Source organism: Pseudophryne corroboree, chromosome 10 (genome assembly GCF_028390025.1).
Source record: "Pseudophryne corroboree isolate aPseCor3 chromosome 10, aPseCor3.hap2, whole genome shotgun sequence".
Classification (NCBI taxonomy): domain Eukaryota; kingdom Metazoa; phylum Chordata; class Amphibia; order Anura; family Myobatrachidae; genus Pseudophryne; species Pseudophryne corroboree.
Genome location: NC_086453.1, coordinates 25,046,315 through 25,060,100, shown reverse-complemented (window position 1 = coordinate 25,060,100; position 13,786 = coordinate 25,046,315). Strand labels below are relative to the sequence as shown.

The window sequence follows — 13,786 nt, the reverse complement described above, 5'->3', positions numbered from 1 at the left end:
ATGTGTGTATCTGGCACTGTGGGGGCATATGTGTATCTGTCACTATTGGGGGCATATGTGTATCTGGCACTGCACTATTGGGGTCATATGTGTATCACGCCCCATGTGGCCACAACCATTTTTTAGTGTGCACACCTTCAGCATGCGCACACAGTACCACTAAGGATTTTACTTGAACCACTGGGTAGTGCACTGCACAAGCACTTCTTTGCGCTACTATTTGATTATACTACCTGGCCTTGGGTGGCATTGCCTCCTCATCCATGCCAGGCACTGCTGATGTCTCCTCAGTGTTATAAGAATTACTGTGTGGGCATAATGTGTAAAGGGAAATGCTACTGTGTGGGTATAATGTGTATAAGGGTTACTACTGTGTAGCGTAATTTGAATTGGGGGAACTATTGTATGGTCATGCCCCTTTCCCAGAGGATCATGTCCCTTTTTTGCACATGCACCTTCACTATTTCAAATATGGGGGGTGCCTGTCCCTTAGTTTGCCAGGGGCGTCCGGACCCCTAGATACACCCCTGACGATGACACCACAATATTGACACTTATGAGGTCAATATTGTTGAATTGTCGATATTTAACATATTGATATGTTCACAATCTTGACATGTGAAATGCAGACGTCTTGCATGGACCAGCAGTGGTGGGTTAGGCACGAGGAAGCGGGTTAAGGTTAGGCACTATCAGGAGGTTCAGGGTAAGGATGCTGGAGGGGAGGGTTAGGGGATGGCACTAGGGGATGGGTTAGGTACTGGGGGAGGGTTAGGCTGTGGAAGGGGAGGGTTAGGGGATGGCACTAGGGGATGGGTTAGGTACTGGGGGAGGGTTAGGCTGTGGAAGGGGAGGGTTAGGGGATGGCACTAGGAGATGGGTTAGGTACTGGGGGAGGGTTAGGCTGTGGAAGGGGAGGGTTAGGGTATGGCACTAGGAGATGGGTTAGGTACTGGGGGAGGGTTAGGCTGTGGAAGGGGAGGGTTAGGGTATGGCACTAGGGGATGGGTTAGGTACTGGGGGAGGGTTAGGCTGTGTAAGGGGAGGGTTAGGGGATGGCACTAGGGGATGGGTTAGGTACAGGGGGAGGGTTAGGCTGTGGAAGGGGAGGGTTAGGGGATGGCACTAGGGGATGGGTTAGGTACTGGGGGAGGGTTAGGCTGTGGAAGGGGAGGGTTAGGGGATGGCACTAGGGGATGGGTTAGGTACTGGGGGAGGGTTAGGCTGTGGAAGGGGAGGGTTAGGGGATGGCACTAGGAGATGGGTTAGGTACTGGGGGAGGGTTAGGCTGTGGAAGGGGAGGGTTAGGGTATGGCACTAGGAGATGGGTTAGGTACTGGGGGAGGGTTAGGCTGTGGAAGGGGAGGGTTAGGGTATGGCACTAGGGGATGGGTTAGGTACTGGGGGAGGGTTAGGCTGTGTAAGGGGAGGGTTAGGGGATGGCACTAGGGGATGGGTTAGGTACAGGGGGAGGGTTAGGCTGTGGAAGGGGAGGGTTAGGGGATGGCACTAGGGGATGGGTTAGGTACTGGGGGAGGGTTAGGCTGTGGAAGGGGAGGGTTAGGGCTACAGAAGCGGAGATTAAGGTTAGGCACTAGGGGGCGGGCAAGGGTTAGGTCCAGTGGCGGCTCTAGTGGTGAGGCTGCAGCACAGTCCAATATTAAATAGGGGAGCCACACCAACTTCCACCCCAAACATCACCAGCCGGGACTCACTGGCAGTTGGTGTGGCTCCCCTATTTGAACCTTAGGGTTGCCACTGGTTAGGATGCTGGAGGGGGGTTAGGGATAGGCACAAGGGGATGGGTTAATGGGGTTAGCTATAGGGAGAGGTTAGATATAGGCACTGAAGGGAGGCTTAGGGTTAGTCATACACACTTCCGGAAGCAACGAAAGTCATGCTGACATCATCGCCAGACAAGGAAGTCACCGCTGGAGCTGCCCGACCCATCGTAACAGGAGAGTCACCACTAGACCGCCAGGGACATTGGGCCTAATTCAGTCCTGATGGTAACAGCAAATTTGTTAGCAGATGGGCAAAACCATGTGCACTGCAGGGGGGAGGGGGGGGGGGGGCAGATGTAACATGTGCAGAGGGAGTTAGATTTGGGTGTGGTGTGTTGAAGCTGAAATCTAAATTGCAGTGTAAAAATAAAGCAGCCAGTATTTACCCTGCACAGAAACACTATAACCAGGGCCGGATTACTAATGGGGCTGATGGAGCTGCAGCTCCAGGCCCAACCTCTAAAACAGGCCCACAGCCTCTGCAGTTGTCCTTGCTGTAATAGACAAGGGGGGGAAGCCTGCTACTGCAGCTACAGCCTGCAGAGTCCTAGGCTCCGCTACAACCCCAACCCCCACCCCAGACAAACCTTTTGTATTGGAGCCTCCTGCGGTCCTCATTTTAAGCCCCGCCCCTATCCACGGTTGGCCACACCCCTTTAGACACCCGTGGATCGCGTCACAAGGGGGCGGGGCCTAATGCCACGATGCACCCGGCGATCATTCCCAGTGGCTTGTAGTACGCTTGGTTGGTCTGCTGATTCTGCACCTGCAGCACAACAGTTGGTGAGTGCTTTGCCTCCTCCCTTCAGGTTCCAGCTGCTGTCAGGCATTACACTATATAGTGGGGAAATGGGAATCCCTGCACTGATCTTAATAATGGTATGGATACATAAATATAAATTAAAGTGCCCTTTATTGAGACACAGTGGTCAGGCCATATGTACATAAATCATATACAATGTGTAATATATCACAGCTGTATGCATTTCACAGCTGTGTGGTATAGAGTATGATATCATCAATGAGAAACATACAATCATAAATGTTAATTTTTGCTGGTGACCGCTGATGGGTCATGTGAAAGGTCAGTGTTTATGGTACCTACAGGTATCAGTGTTTATGCAAGACTATATGTACAGCTTAGCCCAAATGGATATGGGTCTTGCATGGTGCCCAGGGCCGGTTCAAGGGCGCTCTGCGCCCCGGGCAGGAAAGGGGCGTGGCCTAATACAGGGGGCGTGATCAGTTACGCCCCCTGTACATTGCTAGCGCCGCTTGAATGCTGAGCGGTGCGCGATGACGTCATCGCGCACCTCACAGCAAAAGGTCCTCTCCACAAAGTGAAACTAGACGCCATGCGTCTAGTTCCCTTCGTGGAGAGGACCTTTGCTGTGCGGTGCGCGATGACGTCATCGCGCACCGCTCAGCAAAGTTACTCTCCACAAAGGGAAACTAGACGCATAGCGTCTAGTTCCCTTCACAGGAGGCGGACGGGGACGGCAGCGGGCAGCGGAGGCGGACGGGGGACACAGCGGGCAGCAGTGGCGGATCTTGCCACGGTGCGGCGCCCTCCGGATGGCGCCAGCGCCCTCCGGAAGGCAGCGCCCCGGGCAAAAGTCCTGCTTGCCCGTGGCAAGATCCGCTACTGATGGTGCCCTCCTGGGTATATCTTCTTAGGTACTACGTTCTGTAGGGCCAACGTTCTGTACCCCCCAGGTGCATCAACTTACCCTCTCCGGCATGTGTTGGTGCTTCTCCTGGTGCGTAGTGGTGACTGTTGGTATGGGAGGCAGTCCACCCTTCTTCGCTATCCTGGGCCAGGTTCCTTCGTGGATCGGCGTTTGAGAGATCGCACACCCAGTCACTAACCTGGGGTCTACCGGGCACTATAAGATTTCCAGGTACCTGGTCTCGCAAGATCTCCCAGAACCCGTAGATCTCTATAGCTATGTCCCTGCCATTCAGACTCACCAAGGAAAGCACAGTAGTCCAATAGGAATGTCTTTTTAGGAAATGGTGTTTAATCAGGTGGCAGTAGGCGTTGCTCTGGTGAATGATTGATAGTCCCAGACGTTGGGTGCCATGTTCGAGCAAGCCTTGTATATTAATTTTTAGATGCAATGTTGGCTGAATCATCCATACATGTTTGGCTTATATCACAAATAGTAGATGGCAGTATTGGATAAATGCTTCTTATGAATCTTGTAATATTACAGGGAGGCAATGTACCAAGCTCTATTCGGGGGATGAGCAGAATAAGTAATGGTATGACTGCTAGATGCTGGGGTGTGTGATATTAACCATGGCTGTCCCAATCATGGTCCTTCTGGGTCTTGTGAATTCGTATCTTCTCCTAGATGTATTCATATCATAGGATCTGGTCATATACATATCTTCAGTGTGTTTGGGCTGCGTTGAAATGGCTTTATCCTACCATATAGGACTATGGGGTCTATTTACTAAGCCTTGGATGGAGATAAAGTACCAGCCAATCAGCTCCTAACTGCCATGTCACAGGCTGTGTTTGAAAAAAGACAGTTAGGATCTGATTGGCTGGTGCTTTATCTCCGTCCACTTTATCCCCATCCAAGGCTTAGTAACTAGACCCCTATGTTCTGGCTTATGTGCGTTCTGTGTGCCAGATGTTTTATCTGATGTGGCATGGTGTGCTTTATCGTCTGGCATTAGACTACATTTATTTTTTTCAAATCCAACAAAATGATTCATGAAGCATGATGCATCTAATATTATTTCCCGAGTTATGATCCAGCAGGCAATAAGGATTCTAAACTTTTCCATAGCATGAGCAGTTTTTTTTTTGTGTGTGTGTGTGTGTGTGTGTGTGTGTGTGTGGTGGTCTTCTGTTTGCCGGCGGTCGGGCTCCCGGCGCTCAGTATACCGGCGCCGGGAGCCCGACAGCCGGAATACCGACAATTATTTTCCCTCGTGGGGGTCCACGACCCCCATAGAGGGAGAATAAAATAGTGTGGCGCGCGTAGCGCGCCACCGTGCCCGTAGCGTGGCGAGCGCAGCGAGCCCGCAAGGGGCTCATTTGCGCTCGCCAAGCTGTCGGTAAGCCGGCGGTCGGGCTCCCGGCGCCGGGATGCTGGTCGCCGGGAGCCCGACCGCCGGCCAGCCGTAGTGAACCCGTGTGTGTGTGTGTGTGTGTGTGTGTATATATATATATATATATCATACGACACAGTGTTACCTAGTGGCATAGTCATCATCCTTTAAATGTCAAAATTTCTACATTCCCCAGGGAATGTAGAAATTGTGACCTCCATATGTTGCACTGTGACCCCAATGCAGTAAAAGTGACGCAGCAAAATGGCAGCTCACTTTACAGCACCATAGGTCACAGCGCAGAAGAAGAACCCAGTGCCCGGCAGCCTCATGGAGCAGCGGACACCGGCTCCTGCAACTGGTAAGTATAAAATCCAGGGGTGGGTGCTTTTTCGGCGCGGGGTAGTAGCGACAAGGGGGGGAGGGGAAACTGGTGGTAGCGATGTGCCTTGGTGCATGCGCAGCAGGACATCAGGGTATTTTTTACAAGAAATACCCCGATGATGCTGCGGAGAGGCATCGCAGGGACAGAGCCTCTGTCCCTGCATGCGATAATTGATACATCCATGCGATGTACTCAATTATCACAGTGCGAGTTTGGTCTAGTTTATCACCTGTCATCCACATCATTAGATGCAGATGGTGATAAATAGACCTCTAGGTCACTGAAACGTTGGCATTAGAAAAGACTGTGGGGGCTATCCAATTAGCCCTGATGCAATTTCGCCCGTTGAAAATGGCCGTATATTGCGATTAATAACCAATGGTCATTATCATGGTATCCAATTAGAGGCCATTTTTAATGGCTGAAGTTATAGCCGCAGTCGAATGATTACCCATGGGATCGGGGATAAGTTCCCGATCCCATGTGTTTATCGCTGCTCCGGCGGTTGCTTATCTGGGATTTTGTCCAATAAGTGACGGAATCAGGGGATAAAGACGCCGGCATCGGAGCTAATAAGATATTACCAGGTGATCCTATTAGCAGCGGTAAAGTACAGCTGCTAATAGGATATCCGCCTGTATCTGCAGTTACTTCTGTCTGATTAAGAGAATCCGAGTAACGCCACCATTTCCATATGCTATTTGATTAATTGGACTGGCACCGGAGCTTGTTGGTCAAATATTGAGGAGTGCTGGCCTGCATTTGTCTATATAGTGTATATATAACCTCAATAAAAATTTTTTTTATTAATAACCCATAGTTTGTGTTTTTTTTAAATTCATTTGTTAATAATATAATAGGCGGTGCATGCATCATATAATCAAAGAGGGGAGGGAGATTGAGGTGGGTGAATGAAGGTGGGTAGCTATGCCCTCCATGGTGCTAGCCACACCCCATGGCACAGACCACACACCCATATCAGTTATCACCCCCCCCCCCCCCCCCACCACCATGCTGGTCACACCCCCTGCAGTGGCACACAATAGGCCATTTATAAATTTCAGCACCAGGCCCATCATGACCTTAATCTGGCACTGACTATAACCCACCCAAATCTAACTCTCTCTGCACATGTTACATCTGCCCCACCTGCAGTGCAGCATGGTTTTGCCCATTAGCTAACAAATTTGCTGATACGATCAGGTCTGAATTAGGCCCATTGTCTACATTATAATCACGTTGACATTTCATTAGTGTCAGCATTGTTATGTTGCATGCCAAGCATGCTGACATTAAGAACACGTCGGCATTCTCATGTCGCCATTACAAATGTTGACAAAATATACCACATCCCTCCTCATAATACTGTGCCCAGATTTTTTATTGCAGGAAGAGAGTAACAAGGGAGAAGAGAGTGTGCATCATGGGGGGCGTTCAGCAGAGCCTTCTATCCAATCACAAAGCCGCCTGTCTGTTACACATAGAATGCGATTTGACGCTAGCTGATACTTTTTACTTCCAGGCGCTCAGTATACCGGAAACAGCATTTTTCTTCTTACATATAACGAGGTAAACTACTCCGCACTAGCCCCCTACGTTATACGGTCTCATAGGTAACACTTACCATGTTTTATTGAACACACATACAAACGCGAGCAACTAAAATAAACCATCCAAAAATAAACTGATTATTTCTCTCGGTCAGTTCGTTTATACTAGTCAGCTTGCACATTTTATAAATTCTTAACACATCTTGATAATTTATTAATTATCAGTGTATGCACGTTATTTCAGATCAATTTACTTTTTAATTACTTTTCAAAAAAGTTTGTCCGTCATTTAGTAACGCTGATTCTGAAGCTGTTTATTAACATTTACGGATTTAGCCCCAGATACTCTGCAGGACTTTACATTTGGGAACAACATCAGTGATAAAATAAGACTGAGCAAATACAAACAACCAATAAAAGGGTAACAGTTCATTTCATTAGGACTACTTGCAAATATTGAAACTGTATGGGAAAATCTTATATTAAGATCTGTAGATGAAGGACTACTAACGGTACCTAGAAGATCCCTGAATTCATCTGGGAGTCCAGCTTTCAGCTTTGTGGCTTCGAGCCTACAGAACTCTCTTCTCCGCACGGTGCGACAAGCCCCCTGGTATACTTACTGAAGTGCGTGATATTATAAGTGGAGATATAGGGGGACATTTACTAAGCAGTGATAAGAGCGTAGAAGTGAGCCAGTGGAGAAGTGGCACATGGCAACCAATCAGCACTGAAGTAACATCTATCATTTGCATACTATAAAATGATACAGAGCAGCTGATTGGTTGATGCAGCAACTTCTCCACTGACTCACTTCTCCGCTCTTATCACTGCTTAGTCAATAGCAACCAATCAGGTTTTAGCTGTTATCTTCTAGAAGGTGCTAGACGAATAAAAAGTAAAATCTGATTGGTTGCTATGGGCGACATCTCCACTTCTAAAAACCTGCACTTTAGTAAATATACCCCCTAGAATTCTTCAAAAGCAGACTGAAGACTTACCTGTTGTTACTCAGCATTTCACTAATTTCTAGTATTAAGCTTGTTTTGTATTTTGTGCTGTAAAGGCAAATGTGATGCAATTTGAGACCCATTAGGAGAAAGTGCTATATAAACAACTATATATATATATATATATATATATATATATATATATATATATTAAGCCTGAAGACGATGTGTTAAACATTGAAACGTTGCTTTCATTTACTGCCTGAGTCTCGTTACTTCAAGTCGTCTGGAGTGCCGCACATCCATTTGTATATATATATATATATATATATATATATATATATATTTAATGCACACAAGTAAAGCCAGACAAGCCGTGGCATTGGGTACTTTTACTAGGCTGCATGCGATTCTGGCAGTGCAGATTTTTCTGCATCATTACAAAGTGACGTCCGCCCCCTCCTCCTCCCCCCCCCCCCTCATTCCCCCTTTACACACACACACCCCCCCCCCTGGAGATACGTAACATCCCAGGGACCCTCGGTGGATATTGCAGAATCTGCTCTTGGGGGCTGTGACACATTCTGCCTGTTGCATGATTGCCTCTTTTCTCATTTCCCATCTCCTTATAGAGAAAGAGGAGGGGAGAGGAGGCAAACAGTGAGTGGGGGGAGGCCTGGTGTCAAATTGCTGAAGGAGAGAGGGAGAGAGAGAAAGAGATCAGGGAGGCAGGGACTGAGTGACGGGAACATCCAGAGAAAGGCCGGCTCAGAAACACAGGCAGAATGGATACACAACAAAGGTTCGGATACACATAGCTCCCCAGCAGCAGCTGCAGGCTAGATACACACACACACAAAGTCACACAAACCGACAGACACACACACACACACACACACACACACACACACACACACACACACACACACACAAAGGAGGCAGATGAGTACAGTTAGATACACAGTGTAGTCGCACACACAGATGCAGCCTGAAAGGATGGCAATTAGAGGATCAGGAAAGACATAATTACGTAGAGTGAACCCAAAATCGCACCGGGGATCAGACAGGCACCAGGCGATGCACACAAAAGAAATAAAGGGAGAATGACATGATACACAGTGACAGACAGGCAGACAGACACGCACAGCAGACACACTGCGACAACGCCGCACAGCCTGCCGCTCCGGAGCTCCGACGACGAGAGAGCCATGCGTCCGACCACAGATGCTCCGACACGGACGCCAGCCTGAACAACCGGGTCTGCGAGGGACATGCGGAGCCCCCCACTATGATTGAGTGAGTCTGAACCCCCCCACTACTTCCTTTCTCTTCACAGCCGGTCTCCTCTCATCTGCATACAATGGGCCTGATGTCACGCACAGAGTGGATGTAGAATGCTCCTGTTTTAGCAATAGATGTTGCAAGGTCTGCTGCTGAGAAATACAGAACAGGAAGCTGATGGTGTTACACGGGCAGGTCTATATTGCCAGGCACTGCAGTGTTCTCTGTTGTCAGGCATGTTGTTTTTTTGGGTATGGATGAATGGGTGCAGGTTATCCCCTGCAGCGCACACTCCTGTCCCGGTACTCACCGAAGCTGGCTCTGCGTTATTGGTGTCCATATCGCACACACGTGCTCAGTGTTTTGGGATACAATATTACAATTGTTTAGAATTGAAACGTGGCAGCAGGAAGAAAAAAAGGGCACACACAAGTCTGCCAGTAACTCCTGCACGGCTCCACCGAGAAACCCCTGCTCCGTCTGCGCTCCCCACTATGCACCAGTGCTCCACAGCTCCACCGAGAAACCCCTGCTCCGTCTGCGCCCCCCACTACGCACCAGTGCTGCACTGCTCCACCGAGAAACCCCTGCTCCGTCTGCGCCCCCCCACTACGCACTAGTGCTGCACAGCTCCACCGAGAAACCCCTGCTCCGCCTGCGCCCCCCACTACGCACCAGTGCTGCACAGATCCACCGAGAAACCCCTGCTCCGTCTGCGCTCCCCCACTATGCACCAGTGCTGCACAGCTCCACCGAGAAACCCCTGCTCCGTCTGCGCCCCCCCACTACGCACCAGTGCTGCACTGCTCCACCGAGAAACCCCTGCTCCGTCTGCGCCCCCCACTACGCACCAGTGCTGCACTGCTCCACCGAGAAACCCCTGCTCCGTCTGCGCCCCCCACTACGCACCAGTGCTCCACAGCTCCACCGAGAAACCCCTGCTCCGTCTGCACCCCCCCCCCACTACGCACCAGTGCTGCACTGCTCCACCGAGAAACCCCTGCTCCGTCTGCGCCCCCCACTACGCACCAATGCTGCACAGCTCCACCGAGAAACCCCTGCTCCGTCTGCGCCCCCCCCACTATGCACCAGTGCTGCACGGCTCCACCGAGAAACCCCTGCTCCGTCTGCGCCCCCCACTACGCACTAGTGCTGCACATCTCCACCGAGAAACCCCTGCTCCGTCTGCGCCCCCCACTACGCACCAGTGCTGCACAGCTCCACCGAGAAACCCCTGCTCCGTCTGCGCCCCCCACTACGCACCAGTGCTGCACAGATCCACCGAGAAACCCCTGCTCCGTCTGCGCCCCCCCCACTATGCAGCAGTGCTGCACAGCTCCACCGAGAAACCCCTGCTCCGTCTGCGCCCCCCACTACGCACCAGTGCTGCACAGCTCCACCGAGAAACCCCTGCTCCGTCTGCGCCCCCCACTACGCACCAGTGCTGCACAGCTCCACCGAGAAACGCCTGCTCCGTCTGCGCCCCCCACTACGCACCAGTGCTGCACAGCTCCACCGAGAAACCCCTGCTCCGTCTGCGCCCCCCACTATGCACCAGTGCTGCACGGCTCCACCGAGAAACCCCTGCTCCGTCTGCGCCCCCCACTACGCACCAGTGCTGCACAGATCCACCGAGAAACCCCTGCTCCGTCTGCACCCCCCACTACGCACCAGTGCTGCACAGATCCACCGAGAAACCCCTGCACCGTCTGCACCCCCCACTGCGCACCAGTGCTGCACGGCTCCACCGAGAAACCCCTGCTCCGTCTGCGCCCCCCCCCCACTACGCACCAGTGCTGCACAGCTCCACCGAGAAACCCTTGCTCCGTCTGCGCCCCCCACTACGCACCAGTGCTGCACAGCTCCACAGAGAAACCCCTGCTCCGTCTGCCCCCCCCCCCCCCCCCCCACACACACACACACACACTACGCACCAGGGCTTCATTTGAGCAAAATGACCTTATTGCAAAAGGGAGAATAGAAAGGAACGATGCTTCTGTTTTATATGATCCAGGGCCAGCGTTTTCTGCGGCCTGTACAATGCAAGCATGGTTTCCAAATGTGGCTGCAGATAGCAGGGGGCAACCCGGCAGAATATAGGCGGACAGCATTGGACCGCAGTAATATAGGACTCTTGGATATATGCGACCACCTGCGGACCGTACCTTGCAACGTTTTCACACTGCGCATGCTCTGGAACTGTGCGGATGTGGGTCCTGGCGACGCAGAGGGGCGCGCGTTCAAATCTCATCTTCATTAGCGACAAAGGAGTCGTCACTGGGCTGTAACGAGGCACTCTCACATCGGTTAAGAGCGACAAGTTCCAACCAAGCATACAGATAGGGGACGCGCGCTCCACGAGATGCGTGCTTCTCTGCGTACAGGGCCCACATTCCCATTTATTTCTGTGCGCGCAGTGTGGGACCGTCTATTGCTGATTTAATGCAGTCCTAAAGTTTTTAAAGTGGGTGTAGTTATGTGACCGGTGGTTTAAAGTAATCTTTGATAAGTCATAATTTATACAGAGTAAGATTGCATATAGAGATCTGCATTTTTAGAGCAGTGGTACTGTGCCGCTGACCTTGAATGAAGAACAAGTGAAGTGGTACTGTACGTTTGTCTCACATAATGGGGTATATTTACTAAGCTCCCGATTTTGACCGAGATGCCGTTTTTTCTTCAAAGTGTCATCTCGGTTAATCTCGGTCATTTACTAAACACTAATCACGGCAGTGATGAGGGCATTCGTAATTTTTTGCAAGTTCAGGTAAAAAATTACGAATGAATACACCATCGGTCAAAACGCGGCTGTTTAAGTATGAATCTCGGTCATTTACTAAGAAGTGCAAAGCCAAAAAAGAACAAACACTGCCGTGAAAAATTACAACTCGTAAAAAAGTGCTAAAAAAAAACAGAACTTTTTTTTTTATTCGTGATTGGATAGGCATGCACGGATCCATGAGATCCGTGCATGTATATCAGTGGGAAGGGGTGGGAAAGTGCTTATTTTTTCAAAAAAAATTGCGTGGGGTCCCCCCTCCTAAGCATAACCAGCCTCGGGCTCTTTGAGCCGATCCTGGTTGCAGAAATATGGGCAAAAAAATGACAGGGGTTCCCCCATATTTAAGCAACCAGCATCGGGCTCTGCGCCTGGTCCTGGTCCCAAAAATACGGGGGACAAAAAGAGTAGGGGTCCCCCGTATTTTTAAAACCAGCACCGGGCTCCACTAGCTGGACAGATAATGCCACAGCCGGGGGTCACTTTTATATAGTGCCCTGCGGCCGTGGCATCAAAAATCCAACTAGTCACCCCTGGCCGGGGTACCCTGGGGGAGTGGGAACCCCTTCAATCAAGGGGTCCCCCCCCCCCCCAGCCACCCAAGGGCCAGGGGTGAAGCCCGAGGCTGTCCCCCCCCCATCCAATGGGCTGCGGATGGGAGGGCTGATAGCCTTTGTTGTAAAATAAAAGATATTGTTTTTAGTAGCAGTACTACAAGTCCCAGCAAGCCTCCCCCGCATGCTGGTACTTGGAGAACCACAAGTACCAGCATGCGGCGGAAAAACGGGCCCGCTGGTACCTGTAGTACTACCACTAAAAAAATACCCAAAAAAACACAAGACACACACACCGTGAAAGTATAATTTTATTACATACATACACACATACATACATACTTACCTTATGTTCCCACGCAGGTCGGTCCTCTTCTCCAGTAGAATCCAAGGGGTACCTGTTGAATAAATTCTACTCACCAGATCCAGTGGTCCAGGCTCCTCGGCAAATCCAGGGATAATCCACGTACTTGAATAAAACAAAAAAACGGTTGCCCGACCACGAACTGAAAGGTGACCCATGTTTGCACATGGGTCACCTTCCCACGAATGCCAGAAACCCACTTTGCCTTCTGGCTAAGTGGGTTTCTTCAGCCAATCAGGGAGTGCCACGTTGTAGCACTCTCCTGATCAGCTGTGTGCTCCTGTCCTCACTGACAGGCGGCACACGGCAGTGTTACAATGTAGCGCCTATGCGCTACATTGTAACCAATGATGGGAACTTTCTGCCCTGCGGTTGACCTAAAGTGACGTCACCGCTGAGCAGAAAGTTCCCATCATTGGTTACAATGTAGTGCATAGGCGCTACATTGTAACACTGCCGCGTGCTGCCTGTCAGTGAGGACAGCAGCACACAGCTGATCAGGAGAGTGCTACAACGTGGCACTCCCTGATTGGCCGAAGAAACCCACTTAGCCAGAAGGCAAAGTGGGTTTCTGGCATTCGTGGGAAGGTGACCCATGTGCAAACATGGGTCACCTTTCAGTTCGTGGTCGGGCAACCGTTTTTTTGTTTTATTCAAGTACGTGGATTATCCCTGGATTTGCCGAGGAGCCTGGACCACTGGATCTGGTGAGTAGAATTTATTCAACAGGTACCCCTTGGATTCTACTGGAGAAGAGGACCGACCTGCGTGGGAACATAAGGTAAGTATGTATGTATGTGTGTATGTATGTAATAAAATTATACTTTCACGGTGTGTGTGTCTTGTGTTTTTTTGGGTATTTTTTTAGTGGTAGTACTACAGGTACCAGCGGGCCCGTTTTTCCGCCGCATGCTGGTACTTGTGGTTCTCCAAGTACCAGCATGCGGGGGAGGCTTGCTGGGACTTGTAGTACTGCTACTAAAAACAATATCTTTTATTTTACAACAAAGGCTATCAGCCCTCCCATCCGCAGCCCATTGGATGGGGGGGGACAGCCTCGGGCTTCACCCCTG

At 50.5% G+C, this 13,786-nt stretch overlaps 1 protein-coding gene across 8 annotated transcripts in view; it reads left to right on the top strand.

Annotated features, from left to right (window-relative positions):
• Positions 1 to 13,786, top strand: part of GRAMD1A (GRAM domain containing 1A) — a 268,012-nt gene that overhangs the window by 93,589 nt on the left and 160,637 nt on the right. Inside the window, exon 1 of one of the 8 annotated variants that reach the window (XM_063942245.1) lies at positions 8,301 to 9,031. The exons of the other annotated variants lie outside the window; for them this stretch is intronic. Within the exon in view, the coding sequence (XP_063798315.1) occupies positions 8,844 to 9,031 (188 nt within the window). The 5' untranslated portion in view covers positions 8,301 to 8,843. Of the gene's footprint in view, positions 1 to 8,300; positions 9,032 to 13,786 lie in introns of those variants that run through there. 8 annotated transcript variants of the gene reach the window in all.